General features: G+C 38.8%; 2 protein-coding genes across 2 annotated transcripts; both read left to right on the forward strand.

The window, feature by feature from the left end:
- Nucleotides 1-254: 254 nt before the first annotated feature.
- Nucleotides 255-9167, forward strand: KRT28 (keratin 28). The gene is made up of 8 exons (XM_066263671.1): nucleotides 255-695; nucleotides 1129-1211; nucleotides 1770-1926; nucleotides 4330-4491; nucleotides 4593-4718; nucleotides 7459-7676; nucleotides 8529-8584; nucleotides 8871-9167. The coding sequence occupies exons 1-8, from the start codon at nucleotides 255-257 to the stop codon at nucleotides 9011-9013; spliced, it is 1386 nt and encodes a 461-aa protein (XP_066119768.1). The 3' UTR covers nucleotides 9014-9167.
- A 3757-nt stretch (nucleotides 9168-12924) lies between these two features.
- Nucleotides 12925-17274, forward strand: LOC136326991 (keratin, type I cytoskeletal 27). The gene is made up of 8 exons (XM_066263673.1): nucleotides 12925-13427; nucleotides 13924-14006; nucleotides 14365-14521; nucleotides 14788-14949; nucleotides 15027-15152; nucleotides 16542-16759; nucleotides 16976-17025; nucleotides 17132-17274. The coding sequence occupies exons 1-8, from the start codon at nucleotides 12984-12986 to the stop codon at nucleotides 17272-17274; spliced, it is 1383 nt and encodes a 460-aa protein (XP_066119770.1). The 5' UTR covers nucleotides 12925-12983.
- The last annotated feature ends 985 nt before the right edge of the window (nucleotides 17275-18259 follow it).

Consider the following 18259-nt stretch of genomic DNA (forward strand, 5'->3'; position numbering starts at 1 on the left):
GTCCTATTACACTTAAGATAACAAATACCCCAAAGCAACAGCCAAGAATGTTAGACATTAATTTTTTTAAATCATCCAATTATACATAATTTCATGCTAATCTAAATGACACCATTTTTCTTCTGGCACACATAACTCAAACAGAAACATTGCAATCATTGTGTATAAAAGCCCAAAGAAACCATCAGTGCACAATCTGTTCTCCTTTGAAGTTACAGCCATCCACAGACAAGGTGAACGTTTCTCATACCACCATGTCTCTCCGATTTTCTAGTGGGTCCAGGCGTATTTGTTTGCTGTCTGGAACTGGACCTGTCAGACCACCCAGTGGAGATGCAGGCAGCAGTGCATGTGGCAGCTCTGTCGCTGGAAATGGATTTTCCTGTGCCTTGGGAGGAGGCTTGGGCAGTGTTCCTGGTGGGAGCCCTGCTAGTGGTGCCTTTGGAAATGCTGCTTGGGCTGGCTTTGCTGGAAGTGAAGGAGGACTCCTCTCTGGGAACGAGAAGGTGACCATGCAGAACCTTAATGACCGCTTGGCATCCTACCTGGATAATGTGCACGCTCTGGAGGAGGAAAATGCTGAACTAGAGAGAAAAATCAAGAGTTGGTATGAAAAATACGGGCCTGGATCTTGCCATGGACTTGATCGTGACTATAGCAGATATCACTTAACAATCGAAGATCTTAAGAATAAGGTGAGAAATAACAAATTGGGAGCTACTCAAAGTATTTAAAAGAATTACCTCACAAAAGACATAAGACTACAATAGGAAATGCTTTATAACTGTTATCTGTCATTTATATTGCATTTATTTATTATTTATTTTGATAATTCTTCCCATTAATCAAAAATAATTACTTTGATTCATGAATTTCAATGTAGCTTAAATGTTAATTATTCCATTATGGGTTATTATATTCATTGATGAGAATGTATTATGCTCTAAAGTTATATGAGTATATGAGAAAAATATACTATCTATAATTTTCAAAAATGAAATTTTAAACATTTTGGTTGTTACTTTAGGGAGTCAGATTTTTACACAAAAATTTTAATTTTTTATCTCCTGGAATGATAAATCATAAAAGCAATTTATTTATAGTATTCTCCCTTCTGATTTCTTCTAGATTATCTGTTCCACTGCTGCCAACACAAATGTCATCCTGCAGATCGATAACGCCAGGCTGGCTGCTGATGACTTCCGGCTAAAGTAAGTGGGAAAAAGTAATCACTCCCTGGAAGATGTTTCCCACCTATTTACTTTGTGAAACAAAAATTCCCATTTCATCCCAAGTAGAATAAAGTACCACCTAAGAGATTAAAGGAAGTAATGCATATTATAATACTAGACTAGGCTACAAAGCATGCTATCTTATTTCAATCAGCTATACTCATCATTTAAATGGTATTTATGACATTGTTGGGACAAAAGATCACATATATTTCTATGCCTGCCTAAAATAGTACCAGGAACAAAGATATTTATAAATATTTGTTGACTAAGTAAAAATAGTAACTAAGATAAAATTTTAAAATGGTATGTTTCATTTCATTGGGCTGTGCCACTGGAATTTGTGTGATTAAATATCTGCAGGTTAACCTGTGCAGAATTAGGTAAGAGGAGGGAAGGAGGCCTTCTCTGTCTACTTTCATAATATTTAAGGTCTTATTTCAATGTTTAACTTTCAATAAAAAACAATGGAGGTTTTATTGTTCCATCCCTTGAGGTAGTCTGACTTGTGCTGATATTCTCTTAACGCCTCTCAAGGTATGAAAATGAGCTCGCCCTTCACCAGAACACAGAGGCCGACATCAATGGGCTGAGGCGCGTTCTGGATGAACTGACACTCTGCAGGACCGACCAGGAGCTGCAGTATGAATCCCTGAGTGAAGAGATGACCTATCTCAAGAAGAACCACGATGAGGTAGGAGAAGCTTCACCTCTAATCACATCACAATTCTCTACATTTTAAATATTTTCAGGAGGCAATTAAATTGTAATAGTAATTCATGCTCATTATAATAATTCAAACAATGCCAAGGCACACCAAGAAAGCATTTCACTTCCCCACTCTGCTGTTCTAATCTCATCCCCAAGGTTAAAAAAATGTTAATAATTTGATCTGTGTCCTTCCAATATTTTGACTGATATAATATTCTATTCTTCTGAAAATATTACATTATTTTTGCATTAATACAACCATCTTTCTTTCTACTGCATTATTTCTTTTATTAACACAGGCTTATCTTGAGGTCAATCTTCTCTCAAAAGACCTCTTGGCCCTGGCCGGTTGGCTCAGCGGTAGAGCGTCAGCCTGGTGTGCGGGGGACCTAGGTTCGATTCCCGGCCAGGGCACATAGGAGAAGCGCCCATTTGCTTCTCCACCCCCACCCCCTCCTTCCTCTCTATCTCTCTCTTCCCCTCCCTCAGCCAAGGCTCCATTGGAGCAAAGAAGGCCCGGGCGCCTCTGCCCCAGGCGCTAGAGTGGCTCTGGTCGCAGCAGAGCGACGCCCCGAAGGGGCAGAGCATCGCCCCCTGGTGGGCAGAGCGTTGCCCCTGGTGGGCGTGCTGGGTGGATCCCGGTCGGGCACATGCAGGAGTCTGTCTGTCTCTCCCCGTTTCCAGCTTCAGAAAAATACAAAAAAAAAAAAGACCTCTCAGACTAGGAAAAGATGTCAATTTTTTTTTACTTAATGAGCCTGGGTTTACTTTAATGTTGAACAATAATAACCCTATTATTTGACCTATAACTCCAGGCAACTTCAAACCACCCCAAAAATTATTATTCCAAAAGTCATTGCAAAAGTCTTCAAGACCATAAATGACAACTTTTCAAAAAACTACCTATGACAGTATGTGCCCCATCATTGGTTAGAAATGGGTAAAACACCAAATCTACTTGCTTCAGAGGAGAAAACTATGGGAGAGGGAAAGAGAAGAAAAAGTTCAAAATGATAAGAGAAACGGAGAGAAGAAAGTGTCTCCGAGCAGGGGGTTGGAAGAGTATCAGCAGGAGCTTGAAAAACAGGCACATGCATTGCAGAGAGTGTGACATCAGGAAGAGAAACAGTCCAGAAGGGAGGAGATAGCAACCACAGCAGCCTAGCCAGCTGCAAGCCCTTGGGTAAGGTCGGGATCACAGCAGGACTCACTGTCCCCTTAAAAGCATACAAACCCAAAGAAGGTACCTCTGAATGCACTGAGGGTGGGAACAAAGAGCCATTCACAGCTCAACATCCCCTGAAAGTGTCATATTTACCACACTCACCAGTGACTACTGTCCCTAGGATAACTTTAAGCAATTCAATTTTCAAAACATTGATAGCAATGAGAATTTTTCTTCACATGAATCTTACACAAAACCCCCAACACATGGAAATAAGTTAGCATTACCAGGGGGCTGCTTGAGCAATGTAAATCTTTTGTTCTTAGTGGACACTGAAAAGCCACTGGTCCAAGGTCATAAAAAGATGGCTTAACAAAGCAGAGGTAGCAATCCATCTAGTACAGTTACTAATGGAAAAGGTCAGCTCCTACCGAACTACGTTCAGGTCACCGATAGGCTGATTTGTCCAGAAATCCATTCTTTGACTAGATCAGACTATTTAATGATTCAGCCTAGGACACATCCTAGGACAGAGAGGCCACAGAATGTCATTACCAAGAGCAGACACTCTGGAGCCAGTGTACATGCCAGGTTCAGATCCTGGAGTGTCCAAATCCCAGTCCTTTCGAGTGTAAGAACATTGGGCGATGACTGTACCTTTCTGTGCCTCATTTTCCTAATCCATCAAATAAGTCTAATAGTACATACCACATAAAGAGGTTAAAAGACTTGAATGAGTTAATGCTTGTAAACTGCTTAGAACAGTGCCTAGCACTCACAAGTACTCAATAAATGATAGCTCCTGTCCCTCATAGGAGAGTTCCGTGCCCCGCAGGGATTTTAAAACTATTTTCCAGTTCTCTATTCCCATCCATGAGAAGGCAGCCTGCCATTTAGTCAATAGTTATGTGGCTAATAATAACTCTTTGGTCTTTGTAGCCCCTTCTTATTTAAAAGGCTAAAACACTTCTCAGGAGATACTGACTTTTTGTTGTGGTGTTGGTTGTGATTGTTTTAATTAACAGATCACTAACTCAATAGATTGGCATGACTATGGATGGAATAAATCCATTTTTAAAAATCTTATGCTGTGATTTATACACTGGGATTTCAAGCACAACTTTTGAAACAGAAAGCAACACTTTAGGAAAAGCCTTCTCCCGCTGCAGACTGCAGGCGAATGTAAAGGGCCCTGAAGTCAGGCTCACCTTTCCCCTGCAGGAGATGAAGGCTCTGCAGTGCGCCGCGGGGGGCAACGTGAGTGTGGAGATGAACGCGGCGCCGGGGGTGGACCTCACGGTTCTGCTGAACAACATGCGGTCCGAGTACGAAGCCCTCGCCGAGCAGAACCGCCGGGATGCGGAGGCCTGGTTCAACGAGAAGGTGAGGGCTCCCAACCAACCCCGAGGGCCCCCGAACCAACCCTGTCCCCACCACCCGGATGGGTAGAGACCCGGTTGACCCCTCTGCACCTGGCCTTCCAGAGCGCCACCCTGCAGCAACAGATCTCCAACAACGCGGGAGCAGCCACCTCCGCCAGGACCGAGCTGACGGAAATGAAGCGCAGCCTGCAGACTGTGGAGATCGAGCTGCAGTCCCTCCTGGCAATGGTAGGTGACAGCGCAGGGCAGCCTGGATTTGGTGATTCTAACAAATCTAATTGCAACCCTTCCTTTCCCCTGTGTGGCTTTACCTACAAATATGTCACGGAAAGAGCAGGAAAGACAGACACTCAAAGAGACAGACAGAGCTTTCTTCCTCCCTGTGGTCACTGATGACTTCTTCCCTGGCATGTGCTCAGTGCCCATTTCATGAGAAGGTGCCTTCCGCATAGCTCATCCCAGCCCTGGACAGCAAGCAGTGGCAGTTTTGCTCCACCTGAATATTAAGCGGCAGCCTTATATCAGGGGACCACAAAAGGCAAAGCTAGTGTCATCAGCATCACCTAGTATTGATGAAAGCCTATTAAAAGGCACAGAGTGCTTTTCATCAGGTGGAGGAAGAGAGGGTACATCTCTGATTCTGTAGGAACACTGTCAGCCTCTTCATCACCACGGTGCCTGGGACAGAGGTCCCCTCCCCACACACCCCATACAGCCCAGCCAACTACTTCAGAGGTTACCCTGCAGGCTGCCCAGCGCCAAAACCAGCTTGCCTTCCAGAGTGTCAGCTGGCAGCACTCGCAAGGCTTGATTTTGAGAATTATGGCCTACATGTGGCCCAAGGGTTCCCTGCCACCATCAGAGGTGTCATGCTCCCTCAGGACACCACGTTGTAACACACACACACACACACACACACACACACACACACACACACTAACTATACAAATGAGTGCAATAAGCCAAGAAAGGAAAGATGACTAAAAACAATAGGAAGATTATTTTGACTTAGCCACCCTAAAAAGGCGCAGTGTTTTCTTACCGTAGAGTATTTAGATTGGAGATTTATTTTTCCACTGATTAACCTCAACTTAACCAGCATACCCTTCTTTCCACCCATTGGTAGCTGGTACCCAAGATACTCCCCCCCACACCTCCCCCCGCGACCTCAGCTCCTGGACTTTGAGCTCCTGGAATCCTCCTCTCTTTCTCAAACTAGAACCCTGAGGACCTGCTCCTGCTGCTGTAACCTGAGCATGAATTCCCCTTCTCTTTTTGAGCTACGTTGAAGGAAATAAATTCCTGAGTTCCCAAATCAGAATTTCAGCATTTTCACATAGAAACAATGATGTTAGGAAGTATTTAGATTCTATACAGCCATTCCAGTATGTGCTCATAAAAGCCCTTTTCAATGTACCACGTAAGTGAATTATAGAATAATGGTGGCAGAGCACCTAACTTCCATTCGTGATACTCTCGTCATAGATGAATTCTAAGCACGATCTTCTGTAGCATAGCACACAAATTGTGTGTAAGTTGGGAGTTGTCTAAATGGATAAGTCTTTCATATGCTTCCTGTAAGTATACCAGCTTCCAAGTTCGTCCTGTCCTCCTTCCTCATCTACAAGCCAATCTTCACAGCAGAAGGCTGTGAGATAGAGATGCAATCCTCTCTGATTTAAGAGAGTGCTAACAACCTTAACAAGGAATACCATATAAGAACACATCATCAAGAAAATTAAAGTTTTGAACAACCAAACACACACCTCACTGACACTGTGCCACTTCTTGCCTCACCCTCCCCATTACCATCATGGTCACTCCTTTGCCCCTGAAGATACCACTCACATAATGCATGTGCCAGCCTGTAAGACCCAATGTCTGTCTGTTATGATAAATATTTTATAACTCCCTTTTTACAATCTTAGAATGGAATCAATAGATAATATACTCAGCAATACACACACACAAAAATTTAAATGAGTACAATGCCTTATCTGCAATAAAAACAAAAATAAATGTATTTTATAATAAAATGTATTTAATATTTAAGGACTTGAGCCCAACTACCCGAGAATATGTAATGAAAGAGACAGAGGCTTACATGGTTCTTTGATAAGTAAGTTTTATTTTAAACAATCAGGGATTGCTCCACACAAGGAGAAAAAGAAAATGAAAGAGTGGACTGGGGGTGGACACTCGGATAATAACTAACATTAGAAGAAATAATAAGCACCCAGGTATATTTTTATATGATAAGGGAAAGAGGAAAATTACTTTAATTGAAGTAGGGAATCATATGACGAGACAAATTACAGGCCTTGGAATAGAAATGAAAAGGTATAATATTCACGAGAGCAGTGTTGAAATAATGACCGATCCGTGTTATTAAATATACTTCTTGTCTTGAATCCCACCCCCGTTAAGGCATTATTTCAGTCTCAGCTTAAGAAAAAACCTTTGATTGACAATAGACAATCAAGGAAGGATTAGAAGAAAAAAAACAAGAGTACAGAGACCTGGAACAATAGTGGGGTAGATTCTAAGGACAGTGGCAGAATAAGATTGAAAAACAATAGACAACCCAAAAATAAATATGTAGTTTCAAAATATACAATTTCCAATATTGATTTCTTATTGTGTTAATGCCAGAAAGTATTTTAATATATAGATTGATCATAATAGGAAATATTACCTAAATATCAAAAATGTTCATTAGAACAGTCAAAAGTCTTAGGGCCAAAAGGTCATTTATCCCATGTCAGGTCATTTAGCATGCTTACCCCTCCTCCACATCCAGTAAACACAGGTCACTTCCCCTTCCTCTCCACCTCCTATTTTATTGTGACAAACCCCACAAATTTCCACAACTCACCTAAGGAGCAGTACTGCCTGTTGCTCGGAAACGCTGGTCTACGTAGTTCTCTAAGTGGTTCATCCCTTGCTCTGACACCTTTCATGTCCTCAGAAACACTCCCTGGAGTGTTCCTTGTCTGAGACCGAGGGCAACTACTGTGCACAGCTGGCCCAGATCCAGGCTCAGATCCGGTCCCTGGAGGAGCAGCTGCACCAGGTCAGAACAGAGACCGAGGGCCAGAAACTGGAGTATGAACATCTCCTGGACATCAAGGTCCACCTGGAAAAAGAAATCGAGACCTACTGCCGCCTGATAGATGGAGATGGAAAGTAAGTAACACCATTTGAAAATCCTTTTTTTCCCATCTGAAAACACCGCCACACACTGTCCCTTCGTCTCCCATGCCTCCAGCCTCTTCTTCGTTTCCACAGCAGAAAAGCATGCTCATGTCTTGCCCCTGCAATTTTCTCTTCCATATTCTGCGCACCACAGCCTCTTCCTCATCTGCCTTAGATGACCCAATCGTCCCTACAGAAGCCCCATGTTAATCACTGTGGATTTCAAGTTCTCTCCACCCAGGTCCTGGTGGGTAGCTCAGTTGGTTAAAGTATCCCCATATACCGAGGTTGCAGGCTGGATCCTCTGTCAGGGCACATACAAGAATCAACCAATGAATGCATAAATAATTGGAACAACAGATCAATGTTTCTCTCTCTCAAATCAATCAATCAATAATAAAATAAATAAATAAATAAATAAAATGTTAAGATTCTCCCTACCTTCCGGGTGTTATCCATCTTTCAGTTCATTCCTAATATCAGTACTGCCCTGCAATAAACATTCTCTGCATAAAGCCCCCAGGTTATACATGTAAATATATATATGTATATATGTAAACATATATATATCCACCTTCAGTTTTATATTTATGGGTTTAAAAAATCAGATGGAAACAGGATTGTTTTATACATTCTCTTTAGATAACATTTAATTATTTTCAGTTCCTGCCCCCCCCTCAAAATTTTATTTTCTTTTATAAAAACTAAAATCTGGTTTGGGCACACAAAGTTTATTTGAGTTCTTGTTCATTGTGATTTAATAAATATTTCTCAAGTGGTAAACATAAATATTAAAAAATAAACTTTCATTTTTGTTTCTGTTTTTGTTTGTTTGTTTTACAGCTCATGTTCCAAATCAAAGGGCTTTGGATCAGTAAGCTCAGGAACTCCATCTAAAGGTAATAAAATCTAGTTCTTTTTATTTCGCAGCAAATACTTTTGCATTAATGGCAACCAGACACTATGGTGACAGTCTGTATTTAAACAATTTTAACTAAAATGCTTGGCTTGAAACTTAAAATACTATTTTGAATGGATGAAACTATTCCAAACTATTTTTATAAGTCTATACTTAATCTTTCACTAAAAATGTACATAATATATTATGTTACAGCCAGCAATTGAATTCTTTATCATGTAATCTTTCAGGTTAAATATGTGTATTCATATATGTTTTATTTCTAGATTTATCCAAAACTACTCTGGTAAAAACAGTGGTTGAAGAGATAGATCAACGTGGTAAAGTTCTTTCATCGAGGGTTCAGTCCATTGAAGAAAAGACATCTAAAAGAAGCAATGGCAAGACAGAACCAAGGGTTTCTTTCTAGCTGTCATTTTTTGAGAAAATAATAATTTGGGGAAGGATCTTGCACAACTGTATTATTCTAATTATCATGGAGATAATAAAATTACTTTCTACCCTTAAAGATAAGTGTCTTAGCAAAAAAAAGAAAATCTGTTTTCTTACAGCAAGAAAGGTGTTAATTTCTAAATAAATAAAAAAGTTGATGTACACTTATTTCCACTCACCCATGACTAATAAATAATTATTTGCCATTTCTATTTCCTATGTCTGATTCATAGGGAGACATTTATGGAATATATTTTAATTTCCTTTCCCTCTGGTTTTGAATAATAATCAATACCATGTGGCATTTAAATATTAAATATTCAATGATGGTAATCTTTAAATCTCACCATTTTGGCATGGGCAAATAATCTGGAAATTTTCAGAAGTTCTCCTATATTGGGGTGGTAAACACAAAATGCAATATACAGATGATGTAGTATAATTATACACCTGAAACCTATATAATTTTATTAATCAATGTCACCCCAATAAATTCAATTTAAAAAAATAAACTAAATAAGTAAATGAAAATTTCTCCTGTGATTGAAAAGTCTCACCCCTAGGTGAGATTTCTGGTATTTTTACCAATGATCTTCTCTCAAACTCTTCTGGAGATCTAGATACTTTCCAGAATACCCATGCACCTTATAAACAGGATTAGCTCTGGAAAGAGCCACAGCAATGAGCCTGTGTTAATGAATTTTCTTCTAGAGCAAAATGATTGGCAAAATTTTCTTGGGGCCAAAGGCCAGATTGCAAATATTTCAAGCTATGGAGGTTGTAAGGTCTCTATTTCAACTACTTAACTCAACCATTAGCAGAAAGCAGTCATAGACCGTAGGTAAATAAGTGAGCATGACTGATTCCAATAAAATTTATTTATGGACACAAATTTGAATTGTATATAATTTTGACACATCATGAAATATTCTTCTTTTGATTTTTTTTTCAACCATTTAAAAGTAAAAAACCATTCTTGGCTTATGGGATATACAAAAGCAGGGGGCAAACCAAATTCAACCCACCAACACCTGTTCTAGAACTTAAAAAACTCATGATGTTGATAAACATTACAGTTATTGTGTCCTTCTATGTTTCAAGATCAAAATGTATGGTAGAAATTGCCAACAAATATGAAATAGCCTAACCAAAAAAAGAACAGCTCTCCTTATTTCTCTAACATATGGCCTGATTCTAATGAGAAGCTCCAGTAAGGGCAAGAATTCTGTCCAACAATCCACCACTCATATGGGAGTTCAAAGAAGTAACAACTGATGGAGTATTTACAAAATCTTGAGCCAAAAGTCACAAAATAAAGCAAATACTATAAATTCATACATAAAAAACTTCCCAAATGTACGTGGCACAGAACCAGTTACATAATTGGCAGGGCTCAATACAAATTTAAAGTGTGAAGTCCCTTATTCAAAAATCATGAAAAAAAATGTCCATTAAAGTCACCAAAATAGAGTATTTTTCTTCTGCAGTTATACTCTCAACTTGTCATGGTTTCTTTTATTTGGGGGGGGGGGGTTGCCATTAAATGTTCTAAATAAATTAAAATTAAAATTTTCAGTTATTGGCATACATTTAACCATTTACTTTTATATTGTGCTGTGTCAGTTTTAAATCTAAATGTAAGATGATTTAACTTCTATACAGAATCACCAAAATTATACTATTCATAGTTTGTAGCTCATATATGCGTATGTATTTTGTTCTTACCAAAACGGTAGGAACATTGCACCAAACTGATTTTATTTCTCTTTATATGTTCACATTCTACCAACACTCTCCACCACTGACTTATTGGTGTCATAATTTTATGTAATACATTAATTATAATGCTTTATTAATGTAGCTTCTTGATTGAACAACAAATTTTTCTGGCTTTTCTGAAAATTCACTTATGAGGTCATGAACATTTATATTTTTAGCAACATCAATTTCAATCTATATCATTGATAGTGATGTCAGTCATTCTTGGCAAAGATTTCAAATAATCTCAAATGGAGAGAACAACATGAACAAAGACAAAAGGGGGGGCAGGAGAGTAATAAGATAAAAGAAAAGACAAATACGTTAAGTAGAACCTGCATCAAGGAGATTCTTAAATTTCAGGCAAAGGAGCTTCATCTAACCTATCGTCCATGGGTTTTAAACTGGAGGACAATGGAGAAAGGAAAGACATATTGACTACATAAATTGACAAGCATAGTTGCTTTACATATTTAAACTACCACTTAGTAGCCTCACAACATACAAGCACTAACGTCTCCATCTTAGAATGGAAAAACCAAGGCTCGGAATGAGTGAACTTTGCATTGGTCCCACAACTAGAAAATGGCAGAACTGAGATATGAATGCTGATATGTCTGATTCAGGAGTCCAAGTATTCTCACAAATGATGTTGTACTTCAGTAATACTATCTTGGCATCCACCTGCTTAATGACCATGATAGAAAGAAAAAAGACTTGAAACCAGAAATTGACTTAAGGTTATACTAATTGAGCTGAAAGAAAATGATAATGACAAGGAAAATAGAAAAGAAAAAATGCTTCAAGAGACACTGCAGAAGCAGATTCAGTAGGACCTACTGTTTGGATGTAGACTGGTAGAAAATTACAGCAATTAGAGATTTCTTAGTAATCTTGAGCATGACTCAAGGTAATTCCATCAGCAACTAAAGAAGAAAGATCTAAAAGATCAAATTTTGATGCCAAGGTAATTGCATGTTGAGTTGGAAGTCATGACAAAACACCCAGATAGAAGTGTCTAGAGGGTGTAGTGAGGTGTGAGTCTATACAGGGGAAGAGGTCAGTGCTAAAGATGTATATTTAGAACATTCACATGGAGCCCAGAGAGGAACAGCAAGCACAAACCTGTAAGGAATAGCAAATTTTAAAGCAAGAAACTATGAATGGAAGAAAGAAGAAAAACAAAACAGAGACACAGAAATATTTTCAGAAAGCAATTGTTTAAAACTCAGTAAAACTGGGATCATCAGTATCAAATGAGTCCAAGAGAGCATAGCAGAATGAATATGAGAAATGATGACTGGATTGGAGATGTGGGTAACTAGCAATCTTCACAAGATTAATTATATAAAGTGGTGGGACCAAAATTCAGGAGTAAATAAGTAGAGGAAGTGAATGCAGAAACTTTTTCTAGAAATAATGAAAGGAAGAAATGTAAAAACTCAAGAAATCTAGCAATAGAAGAAAACATACAGGCCATAGAGTCCCTTCATTTTGCAGATGAGGAAACTGAGGTCTACACAGGTTAACTAATAATACCTTTACTTAACTTAATTAGCAACAGAGCTTAGACAGAAAACCAGTAAAGAGGAAATGGTAAGTCAGGAGGAATGGGGATCAAGGAAGAGTCCATTTAATTCTTCAACTTTCATTTCAGACCTGGCCTCTTTCTTCTGGTACCATGAACCCATGGTCTTGAAGGTATTTCCAACATATCTGGAAGAAAGCTTATATTATCCATATAAAATCATGGCTAAGTAACCTCACTTGCTGAGGGGAAAAAAATGCAGTTTTGTTAATTTAATCAACAACTTTTTTATTCTGATAGGAATTTTATACTCCGGAAGCCTGGAAGACAGGAAGACTTACTCATACTAAATTTGAAACACATCACTATAATAATCTTGATAATACTCCTCCCTGTCCCATTTCAAAGATAACATATAACCCCAAGGTAAGTATCCACCTACAGAAATGGACACAGTAAGGTAAAGATATTCATTTAAAAAAAAAATCACCCAATTATAAATAATTCAGGATGAGCTGGCAAGCACTATTTCGCTAAAGGTAGCAAGGGTATTCATTGAGAAACACTCTGATAATTGTATATAAAGACAAACTGACCTGTTTGAGCAGGACATTCGCCATCAGAGCTTCATTCCAGGCACAAGCGCTCCAGTCTGGACATCATGTCTGTGCGCTTTTCTCCTGCATCCAGACGCCTGGGCTCTTGCGGAGCAATGGGCTCTGTGAGGCTGCCTAGTGGGGGAGCCAGCTTTGGGGCTGGAAACACATGCAGTGTGCCAGGCATTGGAAGTGGTTTCTCTTGTGGCTTTGGGGGCAGCTCATCTGCAGGAGGCTATGGCACAGGTCTGGGCGGGGGAAGTGCTTCCTGTGGTGCTTTCCTTGGGAATGAACATGGCCTCCTCTCCGGCAATGAGAAGGTGACTATGCAGAACCTCAACGATCGCTTGGCCTCCTACCTGGAGAATGTGCGAGCACTGGAAGAGGCCAATGCGGACTTGGAGCAGAAGATTAAAGGGTGGTATGAGAAATTTGGACCTGGCTCTTGCCGTGGTCTTGATCACGATTACAGCAGATACTTCTCAATAATTGACGACCTTAGGAACCAGGTAAGAAACACAATGTGATGAGAGTGAAGAACCCAGTGAGTATTTAGCCACAGGCACACACACACACACATGTACAAGCAGTCACACACAGCAAGCAGAGCTTTGCTCTCAGCTTTTAATTTTCAGCACTTCATCATTAATATTAAAAGTGATTTATATTAAAATTCTAATCTTTGAACATATCTCACCTAGCACCTGGTATGAGGTATGCGTGTTTATGCTTTTAATGTCAAAATGTCAAAAACTGCCCAATGTCTCCAGCTATATATTTATAAGTTTTTTCATAGAAAGGTTTTTTTTTGGTTTTTGGTTTTTTAATGGGTGGGGTGGAAAGTAAAAGAGACCAGATTTCAATTTCCTATTTTCAAAAGAATCATCTTATTATTGGAGACAGAACACCAGAAATATTGCTATTATTTCATAGGTGACTTTTTTCAAGGAAATTTTAAATTTTAAACAGTATTTCTTCAATCTTCTCTAACTCTCCATTTGTTAGATCATTTCTGCAACTGCAAGTAACGCCAGTGTTGTCCTGCAAAATGATAATGCCCGGCTAACAGCTGATGACTTCAGACTAAAGTAAGTAGAAACCAAAAAAGTTATCTAAGCAGTTCACTCCTTTATTTAAGCTCTTTGAGGTTGACTCAATTCTTTATTTCTGTTTGTTTTAAATGAAAAGTGTATTAGAATAACCAGCTGAATTACATATTTCACATGGGAAATTTGGGCGCTGACACAAATGAATGTCAAGATCATATAAAAGAGTTTTGACTATTTCCATTCTCTCGCTTTAGAGAAATTAAGTTATTGCATTATGGGCAATCGATCTGATGTTTTTAGTATATTTTAACAGTTTGATCTCAGTGCTTAGTTTGAGCTTTCTGATGATCTAAAAAGTGATGTGACTCATGAGATAAACTTTCAAATATTTTCTAAGGTTTGAAAATGAACAGGCCCTTCACCAGAGCGTGGACGCAGACATCAGCGGTTTGCGCCGGGTGCTGGATGAGCTGACCCTGTGCAGAACCGACCTGGAGGTCCAGCTGGAAACCCTGAGCGAGGAGCTGGCTTACCTCAAGAAGAATCACGAGGAGGTAGATGCCCTGTCTCCCCCCACTTCACAATCTGCCTTCCTCGCAAATTTTACAAATGAATTTCAAATGACAAATGTGATGTCTTAAATCAGTTTCAAGAAGGAACATGTCAATTTCTCCATATGGCTTAGATTGTTCTAAATGTTTCTATTCACCCCCTTCTAAAGAAAGGAACCCTAAAAAAAGTTTCTAACTATATGGATCACGTCTGTCTGACTCCTTTAGAAATAATCAGATACTAACATGATTAAATAAATTTCTTCCAGGAGATGAAGGCTCTGCGGTGTGCGGCCGGGGGCAACGTGAACGTGGAGATGAACGCGGCGCCGGGCGTGGACCTCACGGTTCTGCTAAACAACATGCGGGCGGAGTATGAAGACCTCGCAGAACAGAACCGCCAGGATGCAGAGGCCTGGTTCAACGAGAAGGTGAGGCCACGCTAGGGCGGCTTAGTTGGCCCTGGGCGCTGATCAAGCGTCACCTTAACATGACCCTAACGTTTCAGAGTGCCTCGCTGCAGCAGCAGATCTCTGACGATGCTGGAGCCACCACCTCAGCTCGCAATGAACTTACTGAGATGAAACGTACTCTTCAAACCCTGGAGATTGAACTTCAGTCCCTCTTAGCAATGGCAAGTAAAAATTACAAACAAAAAAAAATTGTTTTGCTTTAGAAGTTGAGAAAAATTCAAAGAGAGTTTTCTTCCACACCATAGTGCTTGTTTATGTTTTTATTCCATTAATTACTATGCTTGAAATAAGACATTTGCATTTTGCACGGCAAAATCCTCTTTCCCTGAAAATTACACCTAGGTGCCAATTATTATGAAACATTAGAAATTAACAAATACAATTCTTTTGAGGTACTCAAAAATAATAGTTTTTACTCTGAATCTTCTCTCCCAAATCAAACAATCAAAACCACTGTCCATGGAGTGCAAAAATATGTTGGCACCCCTCCTAGCTTCATCTAGCATTCCTTTGGGCCACTTAAGTGAGAACACTTACATGGTCCTTTTTAAGTGGCGTAAACAGGAAACAAAGTAGAAGCATGAAGGTTGCCTACAAAGCTGAACATGCACAATGATAATAATAACCTTATTTATGAAGAGTTTGCCCAGCACTTTCACCGACATGAGTCCAAAGTATCCCTAGGACTTGGGCAGGGCAGACTTTAGAATTCATGTCATTATTTCCAAATGAAGAATCTGAGATTCAAAGAAGTTAAGCAGTTTCCCTAGAGTCCTGCAGTTGGATACATAGGAACCATAACTTCTCTCCAAATTTTGTAACTCCCAAGTCTATATTTTTCCCCACACTGGCTAGTAAACCTCCAGATTTATCCATAAAAGAAGTTATGAATGTACATAAAATTAGAACTTTATATAAAAATTCTTGCAGATAAAAGGGTAAGACAGTGTCATTTATTCCATATAAAGTTACAGCAAGTATCCTTCTGTGGGCTAACCACTGTAAAAACCCATGTGGATTCACAAGCCAATGAATCAGACGACTTAAAGCTGAAAAGGGTCATTCTTTTCTTTGGGTCATTCACTTCTGGAAAGTATATATATGCAGTTCTCTACAGGATTATTTTTTAATAGAAGAGCTACAGTTCTCATGAAACAAGGATGTCACATAATTAGAAATAAGGTAGCAAAGTTTAAGGAGACTTTTATTATGAGGAAAAGTGCCAAATTGTGTCAGACTCTACAAGCACAGGCTGTATGGCAGGGAGTGGAGGGGATCTTTACACTGTGCCCTATAAGGAAGCAACTTCATCTTTGTTAACACTTCTGGACATATGAGTAACATTCACCACCAATTGTGTTATTCTCAAAGATAAAAATAGTATGACATATAATAAAGGTAACAATTAATATTAATGTTGAAGAAGTGGAATATTTGGGGTATTGTTATTGGCATTATGTAAGCATAACTCTCTTAAATATCTATGTGCTTTGCCTTACCCTAAAACAACACTGTGACATTTTCTACTCAACTGTCCTACTGATCCACAGAAACACTCCCTGGAGTGCTCCTTGACTGAGACTGAAGGCAACTACTGTGCACAGCTGGCCCAGATCCAGGCTCAGATCGGGGCCCTGGAGGAGCAGCTGCACCAGGTCAGAACTGAGACCGAGGGCCAGAAACTGGAGTATGAGCGGCTCCTGGACATCAAGGTTCACCTGGAAAAAGAAATTGAGACCTACTGCCGCCTGATAGATGGAGAGGATGGGTAAGTACTGCTTCCATTGAGAAAAGGATATATTTTAAGGTTGTTAAATATTTTTTAATGAAGTACAAAGTATCTGTGACCTATATCATGCATACCTAAACCCCTTCAAGTGTTATTTAAGAATCCAGTGTTCTCCCACCTTAAATCATTACTGATCAGTTTCTTCAGCAAAATACAGAATGAAATAATTAATACAAGCTCTCTACATTTTTACAGCTCTTGTGTTAAATCAAAAGGCTACAAAGGACCAGGAAATCAAATAAAAGGTAAACAAAAGCAGCATTCGGTGTTTATTTGTATATATTTCAAATGACGAGTTGTTTCCTGTTTATGAATTTGATAAATTCTAACAATTCATATGTGTCACTTTAGATTCACCTAAAGGCACTGTGGTTAAAACAATTGTTGAAGAAATAGATCCTCGTGGCAAAGTTCTCTCATCCAGAGTTCACACCACAGAAGAGAAATCTTCCAAAGTCAACAACACAAAGAGTGAACAGAGAGTGACTTCTTGAACCCCGAAAGAATGGCCCTAAATTAAAATGTCAGATTGAAGCTAGATTCCCAGATAAGAGCCCTCTTATTTTTCTGCTTTTCTTCCAGTGAATTAAGACACACTATTTTTAGAATAGTAACATTTCTTTGGCTTTCTCTATGGTGATGTTTCAATAAAAATTCTTCCTGTTGCAAGTCCTCTCCACTGGTTCTGGTTAATCTTTTCATTGTAAACATAATCCCCAATTGGAGCTGCTTTTGTTTTTAATTTCTTCTGTTTATTTGATGATTTTAAAAAGTTAGGAATAAATTTAACAAACAAACTAGTTGGAGTCTTTTTTACATTTCTGTAAAATTTAAATTTTTTCTTCCTTCTAGAAATACTTACTGAGCACACACTAAGTGCTAGTAATGACAGTAAAACAGTTAACAAAAACTAATCTCTAGTGCAATATGCTCATAGAAGTGGAATAAGGAGCTGCAGAATCAGAAACAGAAAAGAAAAACTTATAAAAGGTGATATTTGAAGGGAAAAGGGAAAAGAAAGAGATATGGGGATGAGATAGGGCAAGTGATTAATTCCACTATTTTAGGTCACAAAATAAATCTTAACAAACTTAAGACTGATATTATAACAAGTATCTTTTTTTGACAACAGTAGTATGAACTAGAAGTCAATAATAGAAGGAAAATTGGAAAATTCAGAAATATGTAGAAATTTAGCAACATACTCCTGAACAATTAATGGGTCAAAGAAATTAAAGAGAAATAGAAAAATACATTGAGACAAATGAAAATGAAAATTCAATGTACCAAAACTTATGTGATGCAGCAAAAGCAGTATTAAGAGGGAACTTTATAGTGATAACTGCCTATGTTAAGAAAAAAGAAAGGTTGGGAGATACCAGGTCCAAACTGGAATGACAACTAAAATATACAACAATCAACCTGAATAACCAGCCAAAGACCAGCTAAACAGAAGTCTTATAGCCAAGGATTTATAGA

Source organism: Saccopteryx bilineata, chromosome 2 (genome assembly GCF_036850765.1).
Source record: "Saccopteryx bilineata isolate mSacBil1 chromosome 2, mSacBil1_pri_phased_curated, whole genome shotgun sequence".
NCBI lineage: Eukaryota > Metazoa > Chordata > Mammalia > Chiroptera > Emballonuridae > Saccopteryx > Saccopteryx bilineata.